This window comes from Poecilia reticulata, chromosome 11, assembly GCF_904066995.2.
Source record: "Poecilia reticulata chromosome 11, P_reticulata-male-v2, whole genome shotgun sequence".
Taxonomy (NCBI): domain Eukaryota; kingdom Metazoa; phylum Chordata; class Actinopteri; order Cyprinodontiformes; family Poeciliidae; genus Poecilia; species Poecilia reticulata.
Window position 1 is genome coordinate 15467150 of NC_088840.1, and position 16763 is coordinate 15483912.

Below are 16763 nucleotides of genomic sequence, written 5' to 3' on the forward strand. Positions count from 1 at the left end.
GACATTCACAAATGTAGGGATTTCTCCTCAAGCCTGACATTAAAATCTTTCGTTGCTTTCTTGCATATTGTATGTGGAGATTAAAGGAGTGATAGTCTGCTCTGACTTCGAGTTGTAAATAAAACACAGCGTACTTATGTATTTACAGCGACCGTATTGGATTTTAAAGTCAAGATTGGAGAGAAACATATTTCCAAAGTTGTAATTCTGAATTTAGGAGCACATAATTGTTTATGAATTGGCATTAATGATCAGTTTACCCCAATTCCACTGTTTTGAAATTGGGATTTCAATGTGACTATATGATTGGAGTACAGTGAATTGAATTGATCTGGACTGAACTGGATCAAAGTTTGTTTGTCAACAGTGTCTGAGATTATCTTTACTCAGACAAAGATAATCTGAGTAAATACAGATTTTAAATAATTACTTTTCTAGATCATTGTGATTTGATATTAAATCATTTTTATGAGCTGACACAAGTATGGCAAATTTCTTTTTAAAAACTAGAAATGCACAACTGCACATGAACTGGAATTGTTTCTAGATGACGTGACCTAAACAAAACTGAAATGTATTAATTAGAAGAAGAGCTCACTCTGCAAAAACACAACTTTTTGAGTAAATCTTAAGTATTTTTGGTCTTGTTTCTAGTGCAAATATCTTGGTGCACTGAAAATAAAATAAAATTGTCTTGTAAGAAACTTTTTATCAAGAAATAGGTTGTTTTAAATCAGTAATTTCTTAGTACTAATGAAAAAGTACTAGCTATATGTGAAATAATCACTTACAGCTAGAAACAAGACATAATAAGATGTGACATACATCTTATTTCCCAAATGTCTTGTTCTAATGGCAGATGATTTCACTTACGACTAGTATTTTTTGTGGATACTAAGGAATTATTGACTCAAAACAATCTCCTGTGTTGTGCTGAAAAATTACTTGTAAATTGGTTTTGTCATATTTCAAGCGTACTAAGATATTTTCATTAGAAACTAGACCAAAAAATACTCAGTAAGATTTTGTGTTTTTGCAGTGAAATTTGATTTTGATACTCGTTCTTAAAAAAAAAAACTTTTGGAGAATGAAGAAAAAAAGTCTGGCTTCTTACATGGAACCAAACAGAACAAAGTTACAGTCCTCTAAATGAGGAATGCAGAAAGTCGGAGTGGTCCGTGAACGCATCGTTGAGTGACACTCCAGCAGCCTAATCCAGAGAGTGAGGATGCAGAGCGGCGCTCTGGGTCGATTCAGCGACCTTTAACTTCTAATTTCAGGGCTGACTGGAGAAACCCCGCCGAACTTTGTCCCTGAACGCTTCGAGTACCACATTTTCAGTGCCAGCTGTGGGTTTCATCGGCACCGTCTTCCTCCCGAACCGGACTTTAGTAGACGTTACGTGGGGACAATGGAATCCAACATTATCCCGGACAGTATCCGCCCTCAGAGGCTGCAGCCGGGGATTGGCTTCGGATCGGGACCGACGGGGACCCTCCGCTCCTCCTCTCTCCGACCCGGAGTCACGGTCCCGGTCGCGCCGCTACTCCCCTCCCCGGCCTCGCTGTCCGCTTCGTCCGGGCCTCCTCCTCCGCCGCCGCCGCTGCAGCTCCACAGCCTGTACGGAGGAGTGGGAGCGGGGCTGGGGCCGGGGGCCGGCGGCCACTGCAACCCGGGGAACCCGGCGGTGCTGAAGGAGGCGGTGGAGGCGGTGGTCCGCAGCTTCGCCAAACACACGCAGGGCTACGGCAGAGGTAATGTTATGCAGGAGAAAGAGCCTGTTCACGCCTGTGTTACTCAGTGTTAGTTTTGAATCTGGAGAGTTTGGAGAACGAGAACACCACAAAGAAAAACCAGACATTCCTGTTATAAAACCCCAACATGTTTTATGATGGTCTTCCAGTTAACTCCCAGAGCTGACCTACAGTAAACGGTAATCCATTTGTCATAACATTCCCCAGGTAGAAAAATCAACTGTTTCCACAAGTTTGCCTCATCCTGGCAGCAGCCCACCATAACTGGGGCCAGCTCAGACCCACTAGTGGTTTTAGTGGATTGTGGTTGGTGCAGATTTGGGCCAATTTGGGCTGAGAAGTGGAAAATAAAAATCAGACCACAAGCAGATCGATTGTAATGTGGATGAGATGCAGATGATGTTCGGCAAACATGTCCAAAACCAGAGCTCCAACTCATTCCCTTTGGCTGGCTGAGTATGGAGGAGTATTAGGCAACGACTTCTCGTGAAGTTAGGAGGGATGGATGTTTTGCTTCCAAGGAGACTAACTCTTTGGTGCTCTTTAAAATGGTCTAGATTAGTAGTTTTTGAGGTTTTCTGGTGGTCGTTAGGAGAACCAGACGTGCTTTCTTGTTTAAGTCGCGTAAGTACGGCCTGTGATGAATCACTCAGACATAAAGGCTCCTGAACCCAAACAGTTTGCAGACAGAAAGTTGGATTTCAGCACCAACAGCTGCTGTCTGGGGAAAATCTAGAAAAACAACAACAGAGCACGGGAAAAAAAATATTTGTTGTTTAAAGAAATTATTTCCTCAGCAGATTGTGCTAATTTAGTGTAGATAATTTGTGACCAATCCTCACTAAAGAAGTAAGGTTGGTTGACGGGTCTCCTTGGATGTCTGCTTTGGAAATGTTCATGTACTCTTTTGCAAGTCAAGGCAAGAACCTTCAGAAATCATGAATAACATTGATTAAGATCTCTTTTAAACTTAAGCTTGACTTAAATCTGAATCAGTGTTGGCATTTGCAGCCACTCTAAGTCTTTCTACTCTGCTCTAATAGGATTTAATCCCAAAAGATTGCCCCCCGTGTGCCGCCACTGACAGCCCTGTCCCCCTCCTTTTATCCCACTTAGGCTTCTTAACATCTTCAACATTATACTGAGGTTGTTGTGAAAGGATTGGCTGGAAGACGAGACACTTCCTTAAGTTCAAAATCTTTTAGCCCTCGATTTAAACACAAAATCGCTAATAACACTTAGCCTTGTGGTATTTCTGTTATTCCAGAGTAGCTGTTGTGCTGTGGCTGTCTCCCGCTTTATTTCCTGTTTGTTTCCGCTTTTATTCCTAAGGAAAAGCTCAGACAAAAGGACTTCATCTTATCACCATCTGCTTCGCTTTTGTTTGACCTTCACCTGCTGGAGACATTAATAAGAAACATCATGCTGACTGAATAAATAGGAGCCTGTTTGATGTACAGAATCGGGGTTGCTACGTAGACTGGAAAAGTCAGAAAGTAATTTGATTTGTTCAGGATAAGTCCAGTGAAAAAAAAATGTTTTCCCATATTTTTATTTACTTTATTTCCTTTTCTTAAAGTCCGTCCATCCATCCATCCATCCATCCATCCATCCATCCATCCATCCATCCATCCATCCATCCATCCATCCATCCATCCATCCATCCATCCATCCATCCATCCATCCATCCATCCATCCATCCATCCATCCATCCATCCATCCATCCATCCATCCATCCATCCAGACACAGCAGCACAATTAATAACAATCAAGACGGTCCTATCATAAAAAACAGGAACGACAATGTATCGAGCTAATAAACTGCATAAAAGTCCAAAAGAGTAACGGGTCATAAAATTGAAATGAAGCATCTGCAGCCAGATGTGGAAGTGTTTAAGATCCTTAAGAAGAGATTTAAACACCCATCCATTCACAAATAAGTATTTGCACAGTCTCCTTAAGTGTCTGTCTAAGCTTTCTGTCGTTCCTTCCTTCGTGTTCAGTAATCCCAGACTCGGTCTGTGACGTTCAGATCCTCGTCTGTGGGGAAAGGGGCGGGGGGCGTCACACCATCTGTCGCAGGAATCCATCTCTTTCCTGAAGTTTCCTCCTTTGAAACCCCATGTCATGGTTTGGACCCGCCGCATCAGGATTCGGAGACTCCTCCCTGAAGGCGTTGTTGGATGGATGAGAGTCTATAAACATCTCAAAACGCACATAAACTTTATTTTACGGCCGACTAACAACAAGATGAGAGCGTACGCTGGGTGTTTTACAGCCTACTTCAGTGGGAGTATAAAAAATATTATTTGGATTGCAAGCTTGGGAATTTACATTTCTTGGGAGCGATGGGTTTCTTTGTAGTTTGCTGACTGGGAAAGCTGAGATTTCTGTTGAGCTGCAGAGCTAAAAACGCACTGATGTTGCAGGAGCGGCTCCCAGCTGAGAGTTTAATTATCCTGCGCTCACGTCTCTCTGCAGACACAAACTTTTATAACTACAGATCCTTAAGAAAGTATTCCCATTCCTGAATTAAAAAAAAACATTTTGTCATGTTGCACCTGCAATACTTTCTTTACTGAAAAAGCTTTGACTGAAACCATTTCGACTCAAGTTTTCATTCAGGATAGTTTTTGTGTTTTTTAACTCCTTCCATCATCACATCAACTCTGACTTCTGTCTCTGTTGCTGCTAAACAAAAACTGTCCCCACAGCATGATGGTCCCCCTACCCTACCATTACTGTCTTTCATTTTCACGCTTCTTCTCTACTTTGTGTTGCTGTATCACCTTAAAATCTCGACTAAAATACTCTTGACGTTTGTGGTCGTGACATGAGAAAACGAGAAAAGAAATACTTTTACAAGGCGCCATGTAACAGTCTCAAATTGAGATTTTACTGCTCTCCTTTGTGGTTGTTCTTTCCTAACTCCAGACAGAAACTTCGTATGAGTTCACGAAAAATCAGAATCTGAGCCGAACTAATTTTTCCCTTCAGCGGAGAGGATGTGAAGTTTCCTTCGTGAGGTCACCCCCCATCTGTTTTGTGTGTGTGCGTCTTAGTTGAAACAAGGACAGAGTGGCTTTAATGAAGCTTTCCCGTCCTCCCTTGTCCCTTCAGTGAACGTGGTGGAAGCTCTGCAGGAGTTCTGGCAAATGAAGCTGACCAGGGGGGCCGACTTGAGGAACGGAGCTCTGGTCGTTTACGAAATGGTCCCGTCAAACAGCCCGCCGTACGTCTGCTACGTCAGCCTTCCGGGCGGCAGCTGCTTCGGGAGCTTCCAGGTGCAACATCTGCACTTTGTTTCCCTGGATATTAAAAGATTTAAAGATATATATGTATATATGTTTTTTTTTTTTTTTTGCTTGGGGACATCTGGGAAGGAGCTGCATCTTGGATAACCTCCTCCGTGCTGCTCTGCTCTGCCTCGGTCTCTCTGGCTCTCATTATTGCCCTGACTCCGCGTGTTTTCTTTCACTGTTTGACAGTTCTGTCCAACCAAGGCGGAGGCGAGGCGCAGCGCCGCCAAGATCGCCCTCATGAACTCGGTCTTTAACGAGCACCCCTCCCGCCGGATTACAGACGACTTCATCGAGAAGAGCGTGAATGAAGCGCTGGCCTCCTTCAACGTAAGTTCAAAACGGAGCGATCGGCTGGTAGCGGCAACGGTTCGGCCGCGGCGGTTTGTGAGCGAGTGCCGCCCTGGGAGAGCCTCTGTTTCTGCACAGAGAGATGCAGAAGGAGGAAATAATCTGAAACCTGTGTGGGATAATTCGCTCCAGGTTCTGACTGATCTACTGCAGCCGCCATGCCTTTCTCAATTTAAGGTTTTCTCAATGGGGGGGGAAAAAAACATGGGAAATATTCCCCTTGTTCGTTCACAAATAGAATAACGACTTTGTTACTGTGTTTTAAAGCTGTGATTCCCAGACATGATGCTCACGCTGGCCTGCATATTTTAGGATGCTCCCCTGCTTCCACACACCCCAACTTATTGAGATTCAGCAAAACCCTGTTAATCAGCCATCAATTGAAATCATGTGTGCTGAAGCAGGGGAGGGGCGTGATGCCTAAAGCTTTTCAAGGCAGCGTGCTTTGAGGGCCACGATTGAAAAACCTTGTTTCAAAGAATCCACAGCGTAGAATCATAATCTGGTACAAGTTTGACCGGTTTGTTTTAGATTCGGAACTAGAGCTGATTAAGCGCAGTCTGGGTTCCTTAAAAATGGTGAAATATGGAGTTAATTTCCTGCCTTGATGTTGCAAATAAATAAAAGATGTACAAACTGTCCCGTCCTCAAACACATGATAAATATTTTCCAAACTGTCCTTTAGTGCAAAATGGTCTATTTTTGTAAAGGAAACAGTTCCACACTCTGCAGCAGGTAGCTCGTATCCTTCTTTATTGAACAGGACAGGACATGACAATAAAAAAAACAAACAACAAACAGATAAACACAACGACAGTTTCACATTTACAAATCTTTCTGGAAAATGCATCTTTGATAGGCCACCCTCTCTAATTGAGATTACATCACCTCCACGACAGAGAGACACTCCTAATATCACACATAGATAGAGAAGTAACATTTCTTAGACTTACATTTTACAGCAGGCTATAAGGACCAAGAACAGCAAAAAATACCCCAGTTAAATTAAACTAAAGAATTCAAAACCTGGATTTACAACAAATTAATCTCTGATATAAAAGAAAATGGTTCGATTTCAGGGATTGTATTATCTTTCTTAAAATCTCATTTTTAATGCCTTCCCCATTGGGAGATATTTTAATGTAAAACTAGGCAGCCAATATTGAATTATTGATCAGATATTCCATCCTTTTGTTCCGTGTTGATACTCCATATTTACTTTTAAGAGAAACCGACCATTTATAATAATAATAATAATAATAATAATCTATTTATTTATAATGCCCATTATAATTCAAATTAAAATCTCAAAGAGCAGTATGACAGAAGCGTTATGTTATATATCCCTTTCCAAAAAATTGTGTACAACATTAAAGAAATCTTCTGCTGATTCCGACAATGATTTTCAAAAAGATAATTTCTCTATTTCAAATTTGGATATTCTTTCATTCCTGCTGTTCTGCCGTTTTAAAGTTTCTCGTTTTTCTTGTAGCCATTTCCTAATTGAAGATCAACTCACACCTGTCTTATGTAAATGATATGATCTCTTGTTTTTCCCATTTTGAATAATGACATAGGAGAATTTTTTTATTTATTTAAAGTTTCCCTCTTGAATGTTTTGTGTGTCTGTTGTATTTTGTTTGGATCATCGTAGCTTCATTCTGGACCTTTGCCGTGTGTTCACAGGGGAACCGAGAAGAGGCCGATAATCCCAACACCGGGATCGGGGCGTTCCGCTTCATGCTGGAGTCCAACAAAGGAAAATCCATGCTGGAGTTCCAGGTAGGTGAAGCAAATCGGCTAAACGTGGATGGCGATAGCGCGGTAATGTTAGATGTCAGTATAATTCAGGGTTCCTTTTAGGGAAAAGGACATTATTGGATCTCAGTTTTTCCCCCCCAAGTCTGGATAACTATCCAAAAAGACATTTTGAGAATGGAAAAAAATCTGTTTTTCCAAATTTTATTCCATATTCCACCATCTAAATGTTAATGGTGTTTTTCTTTTCTCCTCCATCTTCTTTATTTCTTTCTTTATTTTTTTCCTTCATTTATTTGTTTATTTCTGTCCGTCTGATTCCTTATGCTCTTCCTGAAAGCAGTGCTTCCATCACTGGTCTCTCCTTTCTTTGTGTCTTTCTTTTTTTCCTCCTTGTCATTCTTTCCATCCATTCCTTACTTTCTTCATTGTGGGCTTATTTTTATGTCGAACATGTGTCCCTCCTTTTTTTTCCCTTCTTCCCTCCTACCCTTTGTCATTTCCTTGCTTCTTTCCTAAAGTAATTATTAGTGTCACCTCTCGTGTCCTTTTGTTTCTTCATTTCTTCGTTCCTCCATGCTGTCGTTCATTTGTTGCTTCCTTACTCGTGTCCTGTCTTCGTTCCTTCCTTCTTGTCTTTTACGTTCAATGAACTTTAGTATTTGCTGATTGAAAGTGAACATAAAGGACCGTTATGCTGAGTCTGGGAAAAGTCTGGACACTTTTCCATAAACGAAGCAGAAGCTCTATAGTCACCCTCAACTTTTACGTAGCTTAGTTTAGTAGAAGAAGTAACTTTGAAGCTGGTAAATGGGTACCTTGTTGAAAACAGGAATCTGAATTCAGTGTGCAGTGCATTAAATGCCTGGTGAGCAAGTTTTTCCCTCCAACTCCTGGTTGCTTGCAGGAGCTGATGACTGTGTTCCAGCTGCTGCACTGGAACGGGAGTCTCAAAGCCATGAGAGAGCGACAGTGTTCCCGACAGGTACCCGTCTCACACGTGGCATCGATTACACACAGCTGGGTTTCAGCTGTCACATAACTTGTTTTTTTGTTTTTTAACACAAGACAAATTATACATAAAATCACGGTGCAAACGAAGGGACAGTTCCTGGTATGTTTACTTCTCCCAGCGCTGGCAGCAGCTGTGTTGTTGGAGAGATGAAATTGAACTCGACAAGCGTAGGTTTTTGAAAGTTTATATGGTTTGGAGGGAAAAAGTTCAGCGTAAACAACTTTACAGATGCAGGGTTTTGTAAAGCAAACTCGAGTGCAGAATTTGAATTGTTTGCAACAAGAAACCTTACAGTATGAGCAGGGTGACCATGAAGTGAAGGGCACTACAAGAACAATGTCCATTAACACTATTAAAATGAAAAAAACAGAATAGTTTCTAATTCACTCAGGGTCAAACGTTTGCATTCGGACTCAAACAAATGCAGAAATGTCCCAGAATAACCACACATTCTGAAGCCGTCAGTAATATTCTGGCATAATTTTGTCTGAATGTTTAAGCACTCCTTTAATCAGAAATGGTGGAGCTCCTTTAAACCGGTTGGTTTTCTGTTACAAAGCCGACCTCTACACCGAAGCGGATTATTTTTATTTATTTATTTCGAACATGATAGAAGTATAAAATCACACACATGAACAAGGAATGCAAAATAATCTGCAATAATCTTAACATGCTCGAAAAGGAGTAGGAAGAAGTAAGAAACTTACGAACTCCTACCCCACAAACTCATACAGTGCTTTCAGATGGACCCTCATCAAATAAAAGAACAAAAAATAAATAAACGTAGATTATTATGCAACTATTCCAAGAAAAGTTCAAATAGATCATCTAAAGCCCCAAAAATTCCTTATGATGCCCAAACCTGCAGGAGGTGCTGGCTCACTACTCCCACCGGGCCCTGGACGACGACATGCGCACCCAGATGGCGGCGGACTGGGTGAACCGGGAGCAGAGCGTGGCGGGAACCATCGCTCAGGAGCTGGCCTCGACGGAGCGGGAGCTGGAGGACGCCAGGCTGGCGGGCAGAGAACTGCGGTTTTACAAAGAAAAGAAGGACATCCTGATGTTGGCTGTGGGTCAGCTCAGCGCCGCCAACGCCGCCACTCTGCCCTCGCACTAAAACGCAGCCCCACGCCCCACCCCTCGCCACGGCGAAGGATCCCTGGTAACAGTGTTGATCACTTTCTAAGATGTGTTTTGTAATGAGGATCAGGAAATCAAGCTTCAGCTCATGCTTTGTTTATGAAGGAAAACACTTGTTGCTAAACTCATTGTGCCTAGTAACCGCAGGATGCTTTTTTTATTATTTGCCTGTAAAACTTGGCGTTGGATCAGAGTATGAACAGGGCTTTTTTTTTTGTGTGTGTGTATATTGTTATATTTGTTTCTGGGTTGGATTTAATGGTGGGGAGGAAGAAATTAGATGCAAAAAGTCACAAGTATCAGTGATATTACCCTGAACCTTCTTTATGGACGTTTCTAGTGAAATAGTGAAAATGAATTCAGTTTAATTGAATTTGAAATCCCCTTTTGTCCTTTGGGTTGTCTTTTGGGAAAGAAACTTTTTATTAATCTTGTATTATTTCATAAGTTGGATGTGTTAAAATTCTGTTCCAAAAAAAAAAAAAAAAGCTATTTAATACAAAGAGTAGCTATTATAAAGGTATTATTGATCATGTTTTATCATTATTATTATTATTACTACAGAAAGAAGCTGATCTTTCTGTCTTTCACACTGAGCAGTGAAAACTCCCACCAAGTTTGAACATTTTCACTCGTTTAAAGCACAAACACTGGGATAGAGTTTGTAATTAATGCCCTGAATTCACTGTTTCCTATTGCAATCTGGAGCAGCCTCTCCCAGTGTGGAAGGAAGTTTGAGTGTTGCAACAGGAAGTGAACAGATTTAGCTGGCAATACGTGACTAAAAGTGGTTGCAGTGGTCCTGCTAAGGTTCAGTGACCATGTTGGCACCAACGACATGTTTTACACAAAGGTAGGTGAAGACCAACCCAATGGAGATCGAGAGTTCAGGGTAACTACGTTTTGAGGGGTAAAGGTTCAGGGTGGTGTCATTCAGACGAGCCTTAATGATACGGACTTTTGCAACATTTGAACCGGCGACACCAAGTCGGGTTTGTAGCATTTACTCGAGCGAACCCTTGTGATTGATCATTTAATGTCAGGGACTTAAATTACACATAAACTCCAACATACATGACGATCAGATCCAGTCAGAGGGTGTTTTCTTCCATACGTTGTATGTGATCTGTATCACAAAGAAAACCATGAAGAGGATCTCTTCGTCAAGGCAGTTTTCTCAATAACTATTAAAATATATCTAGCATTTGAGAAAATTTACAATTACGATATGTGGGTACTTTTGACTTTCACTGTTCAGTTTTTAAAAAACAAAAAATCACGCAGAGAATTAAGTGCTTGTTGTGTTTTGGTGTTTCTGTATGTGAACGGTTGTGGTTATTTTAGAGTTTTTTTGTATGATTTGCGACCCTGACACTAGTCGAATGTATATTATAGCGTGCTATCAACTTTATTACCGACAAATCAACTCTGTTACACAATAATGGATCATTTTACAGCATGCACGACTTTGTAAATGCAGAGTTAAAAGGTCAGCGGTATAAAGTGTAAAATGGATTGTTTTACCATGTTTTGGACATAGATGAGGAAAGTCAGAATATCAACTTGGACCTGAATATATATTTTTGTTTTTGTGTTTTTGTTGAAAATACTCAATGCAGAATTTATATTTTTTGAACCATTTGAAGCCAACAGATGATAAATGAAGTTGAACTTATTGTATGCTTTTGTTTCTTAACTATATTTCTAAGCTAGAAGGATCAAGACGTTTTAACCAAACTCTCCAAGACTGCATGCTAACAAGGAAAGTGTTTAATGGATAAATTGCGGCTCCAGTTTAAGAAAAATGTGGCACAAAAGCAAATTAAACAGCAGGGAGTCACATTCTCCGCTCCTGAAGGTTGAATCCCCAACAGCTGAAACATGTTGCCTTAATTTTTTTTTAGAGATGGCAAATTAAAAACATGAAGGAACAATAGACTGTCATTAAAGGCAGGCGAGTTTTTATTTTTGTTTGCCTTTACTTTTGGAATTGTTGTTGTTTTTATAAAATTGGAAACATTAATGATGGGACTTGTAAAACACTAAAATGTTTAAGTTAAATTCATTACACCATCCTAATGCCAGAGACCAGCAAGCATACTTTAGACTAAATGGAAGAATGTGGTAGATACTGGTTTACATACCAAGGCAAAACTGAAATTATAATTTTTCCTTATTGGACTTGAAAACTCCCTGTACTCTTTGTTTTTTTTTTTTTGGCCTGACCACTGGTCCTGTTTGCATTTATTTCTTTGAATATTAACATTGGATTACAAAGGATCTTTTTTTTCAAGTTTTTAATAGTTAAAATCAAATGAACACATTTACCTCTACATGCCAAATTCCCTTTATATGTCACAGTTTCAGTTGTAATATAACTTTGTTTATGTAAGTTTTCATATTGCTTAAACAATTTATGTTGTGTGGGTTTTCAGTGGTTTATAGAAAAAAATTAAAGATTTATGATGAGTATAAGAACATTTTAATGGAGTTGTTTAAAAGAATGAGATATTGATTTTCTTTCTTTTTATTTACTTTGGTTTTTATAATACAAATCCCCCTCAAGTATTGTTTTTATATATAAGCCAGTTCAAAATATCTTCGTACAAAGACCTTTTAGTTTTTCTTTTTTTATGCTTAAGGATTTTTTTTGTTAATATTAAGTTGTTACACATTTTATAAATGGATGAACCCTTTTTTTAATCTCTTGGGTTTGATGCATGATGCTTTAGATTTTGTTTTTGTATGTTTCATATTCAATATACAGTGTTGATTTATAAATTGCTCTTTAAAGCCTAATTGTGTGTATTTTATATGAAGTTTTTGTATTCTGTGTTTATACGTTTACTAGATTTATATCGATATGTAATAAATCAATTAATAATAAAAATGTGGCTTGGTTTGTTTTGTTCTATCATCCCCATATACAGTATGCTGGAGTAAACAGAGGAAAATGTGGATAATTGTTGTATTTTTATTAGTATTTTAAAATAATAAAGTTGTGTCTAAATCTCAAACAGGAAATAACTTGTTACATATGGATGGTTGTCATAATATGCTATAAGGTTAATATAGATTTATTAATTTTATTTTAATATAATTTATTTTGAAAATTTCGAAGAACAGCAGCGGAAGAGGCGGGACTTCCGTCTTCAACGCTCCCCCGGCGTTGGTTCATTCAACATGGCAGCGGGACCAATATCGGAAAGAAATCAAGGTAATTTCATCCTTTAAAATATGTTTTTGGTGAATATCGCTCACTTGTTTTGACATGTGCTTATGAGTAAATCGTAATATAATTTCTCGGCGGTTTTTGAGCATCGTTTAGTGGAAAACATCCGCTTCAACACATGGAAGTGTTTGAAGTGTTGTTAGCTTAGCATTTTGCTAGTTAGCTTCTTTTAATTCGTAAGAAATGTAATTTACGTGTCGTATCAAACAGAAGCACAATGATACTGTAAGTTATAATGCGGGTTATGACAATGTCAAACTGCTGCTTTTTAGCATATAAAGTTAGCTTAGAGAATTGGCACGTCATAGGATTTAGCGCAACTCATAAACCTTAGTAAGTAAACGGTATTGATCTTTTGTTCACTATTTTACCAGCTCGATAAAATATACTGCTTATAATGTAATTAGGAATGTTAGAAATATTTTCAGTAAGTTGCAAGTCAAAAATTGTATTTTGAATAGCAGGCAAAAGACTCGAAAGTGCCAATCCTAACAGAAATAACTAGTTTTAAGCGGACTGCACAGCGAGTATTGTAATAAAAAATTGTGAAGTTATTGTAAAAACGTTAGCAGCCGATAATTTTGTGATAAAGAAAACTAGTCCCGTCTTTTAACTAATGATTGGTATTTCGACCTTTTGCAGAACGAGCAGTGGTATTGTCATTTAGTATTTTTTCTTAAATCCCTTTGGATTTGCACTACAGGGCATTTGTTTCCCGAGATATATAACTGGCCATGTTCAAAAGCTTAAAGCTCTTAAACTAGCAAGAAAGGTTGTTTTTTTTTTCGATGAAAGATGAGTCTTATTAAAAATGTAAGATGTACAACCTGATAAATACACTGCTAAGATGCAACACAACACCATTCTTCTGTAAAAAGTCTAAATTGCTACATTTTTCTCTTGTCAATTTTCAGATGCGACTGTGTATGTTGGAGGCTTGGATGAGAAGGTGTCTGAGCCGTTGCTGTGGGAGCTGTTCCTGCAGGCCGGTCCTGTGGTCAACACACACATGCCCAAAGACCGGGTCACTGGCCAACATCAAGGTCAGCAACAATTTACAGGCTGTTTTTCTCAGTGGACAGTTCGTAAAACATATGAACTATTAACTCATTTGGATGCATATGTCCTTCCTGTGTCTGAAGTAGAGAAATTCGTTTTTAAAAAATATGAGAACGCAGCTGAAATCTACCTACAATGATGTTTGAACATGTATAGCTTTATTGCTCAGAAATAAGAACGATGTGTTTTTATGACACTGTCATTAAGAAATGTATCTGTTATTTTTCTCAGGTTATGGCTTTGTGGAGTTTCTTAGTGAAGAGGATGCTGATTATGCCATAAAAATCATGAATATGATAAAACTTTATGGCAAACCAATTAGGGTCAATAAGGCCTCAGCACACAACAAAAACCTGGACGTTGGTGCAAACATCTTCATCGGTAATTTGGACCCGGAGATTGATGAAAAACTTCTCTATGACACGTTCAGTGCGTTTGGTGTGATCCTCCAAACACCGAAGATCATGCGAGACCCCGACACGGGTAACTCTAAGGGTTACGCTTTCATCAATTTTGCCAGTTTTGATGCTTCGGACGCGGCTATCGAGGCCATGAACGGCCAGTACCTCTGCAACAGACCCATCACGGTGTCGTACGCATTTAAAAAGGATTCCAAAGGGGAACGCCACGGTTCGGCCGCAGAGCGACTGCTGGCTGCACAGAACCCGCTCTCTCAGGCCGACAGGCCGCACCAGCTGTTTGCAGATGCTCCGCCCCCGCCGTCTGCACCGACACCAGTCCTCACTGCGATGGGAACAGCAATGTCCATTCCAGGTACGACTTTTGTGTCGAGTTCAAGGATTTTTCAGCATTGTTTTTGAACATTTGTCCAGCATTCAGTTTAACTTCTTTTATTTTGTGTTTTTTTTTGGGTCAGGTCTCCCGCCTCCTGGTGCGTTTCCTCCTGTTCCCCCTCCTGGAACGATGCCTCCAGCAATGCCGCCTTCTATGGGCATGCCTCCAACAGCGGGAGGTGTTCCACAAGTGTCTGCCGGCGGACCTCCACCTGGACCGCCACCATTCCCTCCTGGCAACATGCCTCCAGGTAAAACTTGGGGCTTTCAGATGCAGCTGAAACTGTCGTTCCCTGTCAAGGAAATCAAAAGAAACCTATTTTCTCATTCTGTTCCACAGGTATGCCCCAGATGCCCATGCCGCCTCCTGCTCCTCCTGGCATGGTGCCTCCACCTCCAGCTCCTCCAGGATCGGCCCAGAGGGCTCCGCTGCCCCCCAACATGCCGCCACCACCAATGGGCATGCCTCCCCGGGCACCATACCCCATGGGTGAGCGCTGCTCTTACATCTTAACCTGCAGCGTCTATCAGGAATGTTTTGGAACATCTTTTTTATTTTTAATAAATAAATTACCTAATCTAATGGCAAAGCAGGCCAAGTCTACTTTTTCTTACATAAGACAATCCAAACTGCTTTAGAGGAAATCAAACATCTTAAAGCTTTAAAAAGCGTTGTGTAATAAGAAACAAATGCAAACCTAATCTTCCATCTCAAGCTGCAGTCACCATTAGTCGCTGGGCAAAACGTTAATTAGTGAGACGCTTTAATCAAATGCATCAGTGAACAATTAGGTTTTGGTCCTGATTCAACAGAGCAAATAGTTTCTGCACATCTCAGGTTTTCCGCAGGTTTGTTCCAGAGTGGAGGACCATAAAAACTAAATGCTAAAAGTCTAAATGCAAAAGTCTGAATGTGCTTCAGATCAGAACCACAGCTTGTTTGAGGTTTAAATGCTGTAACTCTTAATGCTGAATATTGTGACCCCTCTTTTTGTTTCCCCTCAGCTCCTCCTGTGCCTCCAGGAATGAGAGGGCCTCCTCCTCCCATGCCTCCGCCTGGCTACGGCGCAGCTCCTCCTGGTCCTCCTCGTCCGCCTCCCTTTGGTTTTCAGAGAGCGCCTCCGATGCCACCCAGGCCCCCAGGCGGCCCTCCTCGTGTACCTTAAGCGCACCGTGATCGGTAGACGGCATGAAACAGCTGCTGTTTAGCTTTTTTTTTTTTTTTAACATGTTTAGGGTTACTACTGTAGCTTTAGTGTTTTTATTTTTATTTTTTTCATATTTCTTTGATCATTGTACAGATGAATGCAACTTGGCAAATAAATTTTTACTAAAATGTATTTTTTTGTGTGTTTTTGTATGGTTCTTGATCTTTCAGAGAAAGAAAATCATTGCATTTTTTACTTTTATTAAAAGACCGATTACTCAGCATGATGATTCATCAAGTTTGAAATTCTTAAATATAAAGTGTGGGCAAATGCTTTTTGTCAATTGTTTTGTTTTGCAATCATTTAGGGTTTAAATTAATTAATTGCACACCCTACTGTGTAATTATGGTAATTTTTTTTATCTGTTTTGTTTTTCAGCAACTAAAGACTCTGGCTTTCTTTTGTTCCAGAAATCTGCTGTCAGTATGGTGGCGTTCTGAGAGCAGAATTAATGAACTTGTTGTGTTCACTCTTGTCCTGCTGTGACATTTTACCAGGTCATGGAGAGAAAGGAGAGGTGTTAACAATAAAAGCAGTAATTTATGGATTTATAACAGAAAAGGCATTAGGCCAGACATGAAGCAAAGAACAAATGATTTTAAGAGTGGAAGTGATTTAAAATTCAGTGCGGTTGGGCTTATAATATAGACTTCTATTAAATAAGTCATGTTTTCTAATGAAGTCAGCTTATTTCCAATGGTTCAGTACTGATGGTTTAGCTTATTTGTATTCTTTTGGGTTAAACTCAATAATACAAATCCTTCACAAACAAAAATTTAATATTAAATATCCGTTTGAGGTGTTTTTGTCCTATTAGATTTAAGAATCACTGTCCAGCCCAAACAGCCAACAGCTGAACTCAAAGCAGTTCAGGAAAGTAGCTGGTCAATGGCCAAAGAAAAAAAACAAACTGGAAACATTGGAATGATTAGGCAATGAAACGAGCCTTATAAACAAAATGCAATAGACTTTCTGTCACAATTTGGACTGTCAAATAATCCAATGCAACCTCATTTATACACAAAGTGCTTCAAAGTTCAAATAAGTTTAAAAATGTAACGCTATTTAATAATAAAAAAGGACAGAAGAAAAGCATAATATCTTGGTAGGTTTTTCATCTTTAAGGTAAACATTGTCTTCAACGATTTAT

At 39.8% G+C, this 16763-nt stretch overlaps 2 protein-coding genes across 2 annotated transcripts; both read left to right on the plus strand.

Annotated features, from left to right (window-relative positions):
- The first annotated feature begins 1181 nt into the window (after positions 1-1181).
- lix1l (limb and CNS expressed 1 like) lies at positions 1182-12210 on the plus strand. Its single transcript, XM_008422098.3, has 6 exons — positions 1182-1754; positions 4875-5038; positions 5243-5383; positions 7091-7186; positions 8070-8147; positions 9046-12210. Exons 1-6 carry the CDS (start codon positions 1412-1414, stop codon positions 9295-9297), a joined length of 1074 nt encoding a protein of 357 aa, XP_008420320.1. The 5' UTR covers positions 1182-1411; the 3' UTR covers positions 9298-12210.
- A 158-nt stretch (positions 12211-12368) lies between these two features.
- On the plus strand, positions 12369-15745 carry sf3b4 (splicing factor 3b, subunit 4). Its single transcript, XM_008422099.3, has 6 exons — positions 12369-12537; positions 13467-13595; positions 13843-14385; positions 14489-14656; positions 14746-14895; positions 15411-15745. The coding sequence occupies exons 1-6, from the start codon at positions 12504-12506 to the stop codon at positions 15569-15571; spliced, it is 1185 nt and encodes a 394-aa protein (XP_008420321.1). The 5' UTR covers positions 12369-12503; the 3' UTR covers positions 15572-15745.
- The last annotated feature ends 1018 nt before the right edge of the window (positions 15746-16763 follow it).

What these genes read in the sequence shown, in the direction of transcription:
- lix1l (XM_008422098.3), top strand. Translation starts at nt 1,412, where the DNA reads ATGGAATCCAACATTATCCCGGACAGTATCCGCCCTCAGAGGCTGCAG. An exon ending in GCTGCTTCGGGAGCTTCCAG is followed by an intron (nt 5,039 to 5,242) that starts GTGCAACATCTG and finishes ACTGTTTGACAG; the next exon opens with TTCTGTCCAACCAAGGCGGA. An exon ending in AAGCGCTGGCCTCCTTCAAC is followed by an intron (nt 5,384 to 7,090) that starts GTAAGTTCAAAA and finishes GTGTGTTCACAG; the next exon opens with GGGAACCGAGAAGAGGCCGA.
- sf3b4 (XM_008422099.3), top strand. Translation starts at nt 12,504, where the DNA reads ATGGCAGCGGGACCAATATCGGAAAGAAATCAAG. An exon ending in TCCTGGCAACATGCCTCCAG is followed by an intron (nt 14,657 to 14,745) that starts GTAAAACTTGGG and finishes TCTGTTCCACAG; the next exon opens with GTATGCCCCAGATGCCCATG. An exon ending in CCGGGCACCATACCCCATGG is followed by an intron (nt 14,896 to 15,410) that starts GTGAGCGCTGCT and finishes GTTTCCCCTCAG; the next exon opens with CTCCTCCTGTGCCTCCAGGA.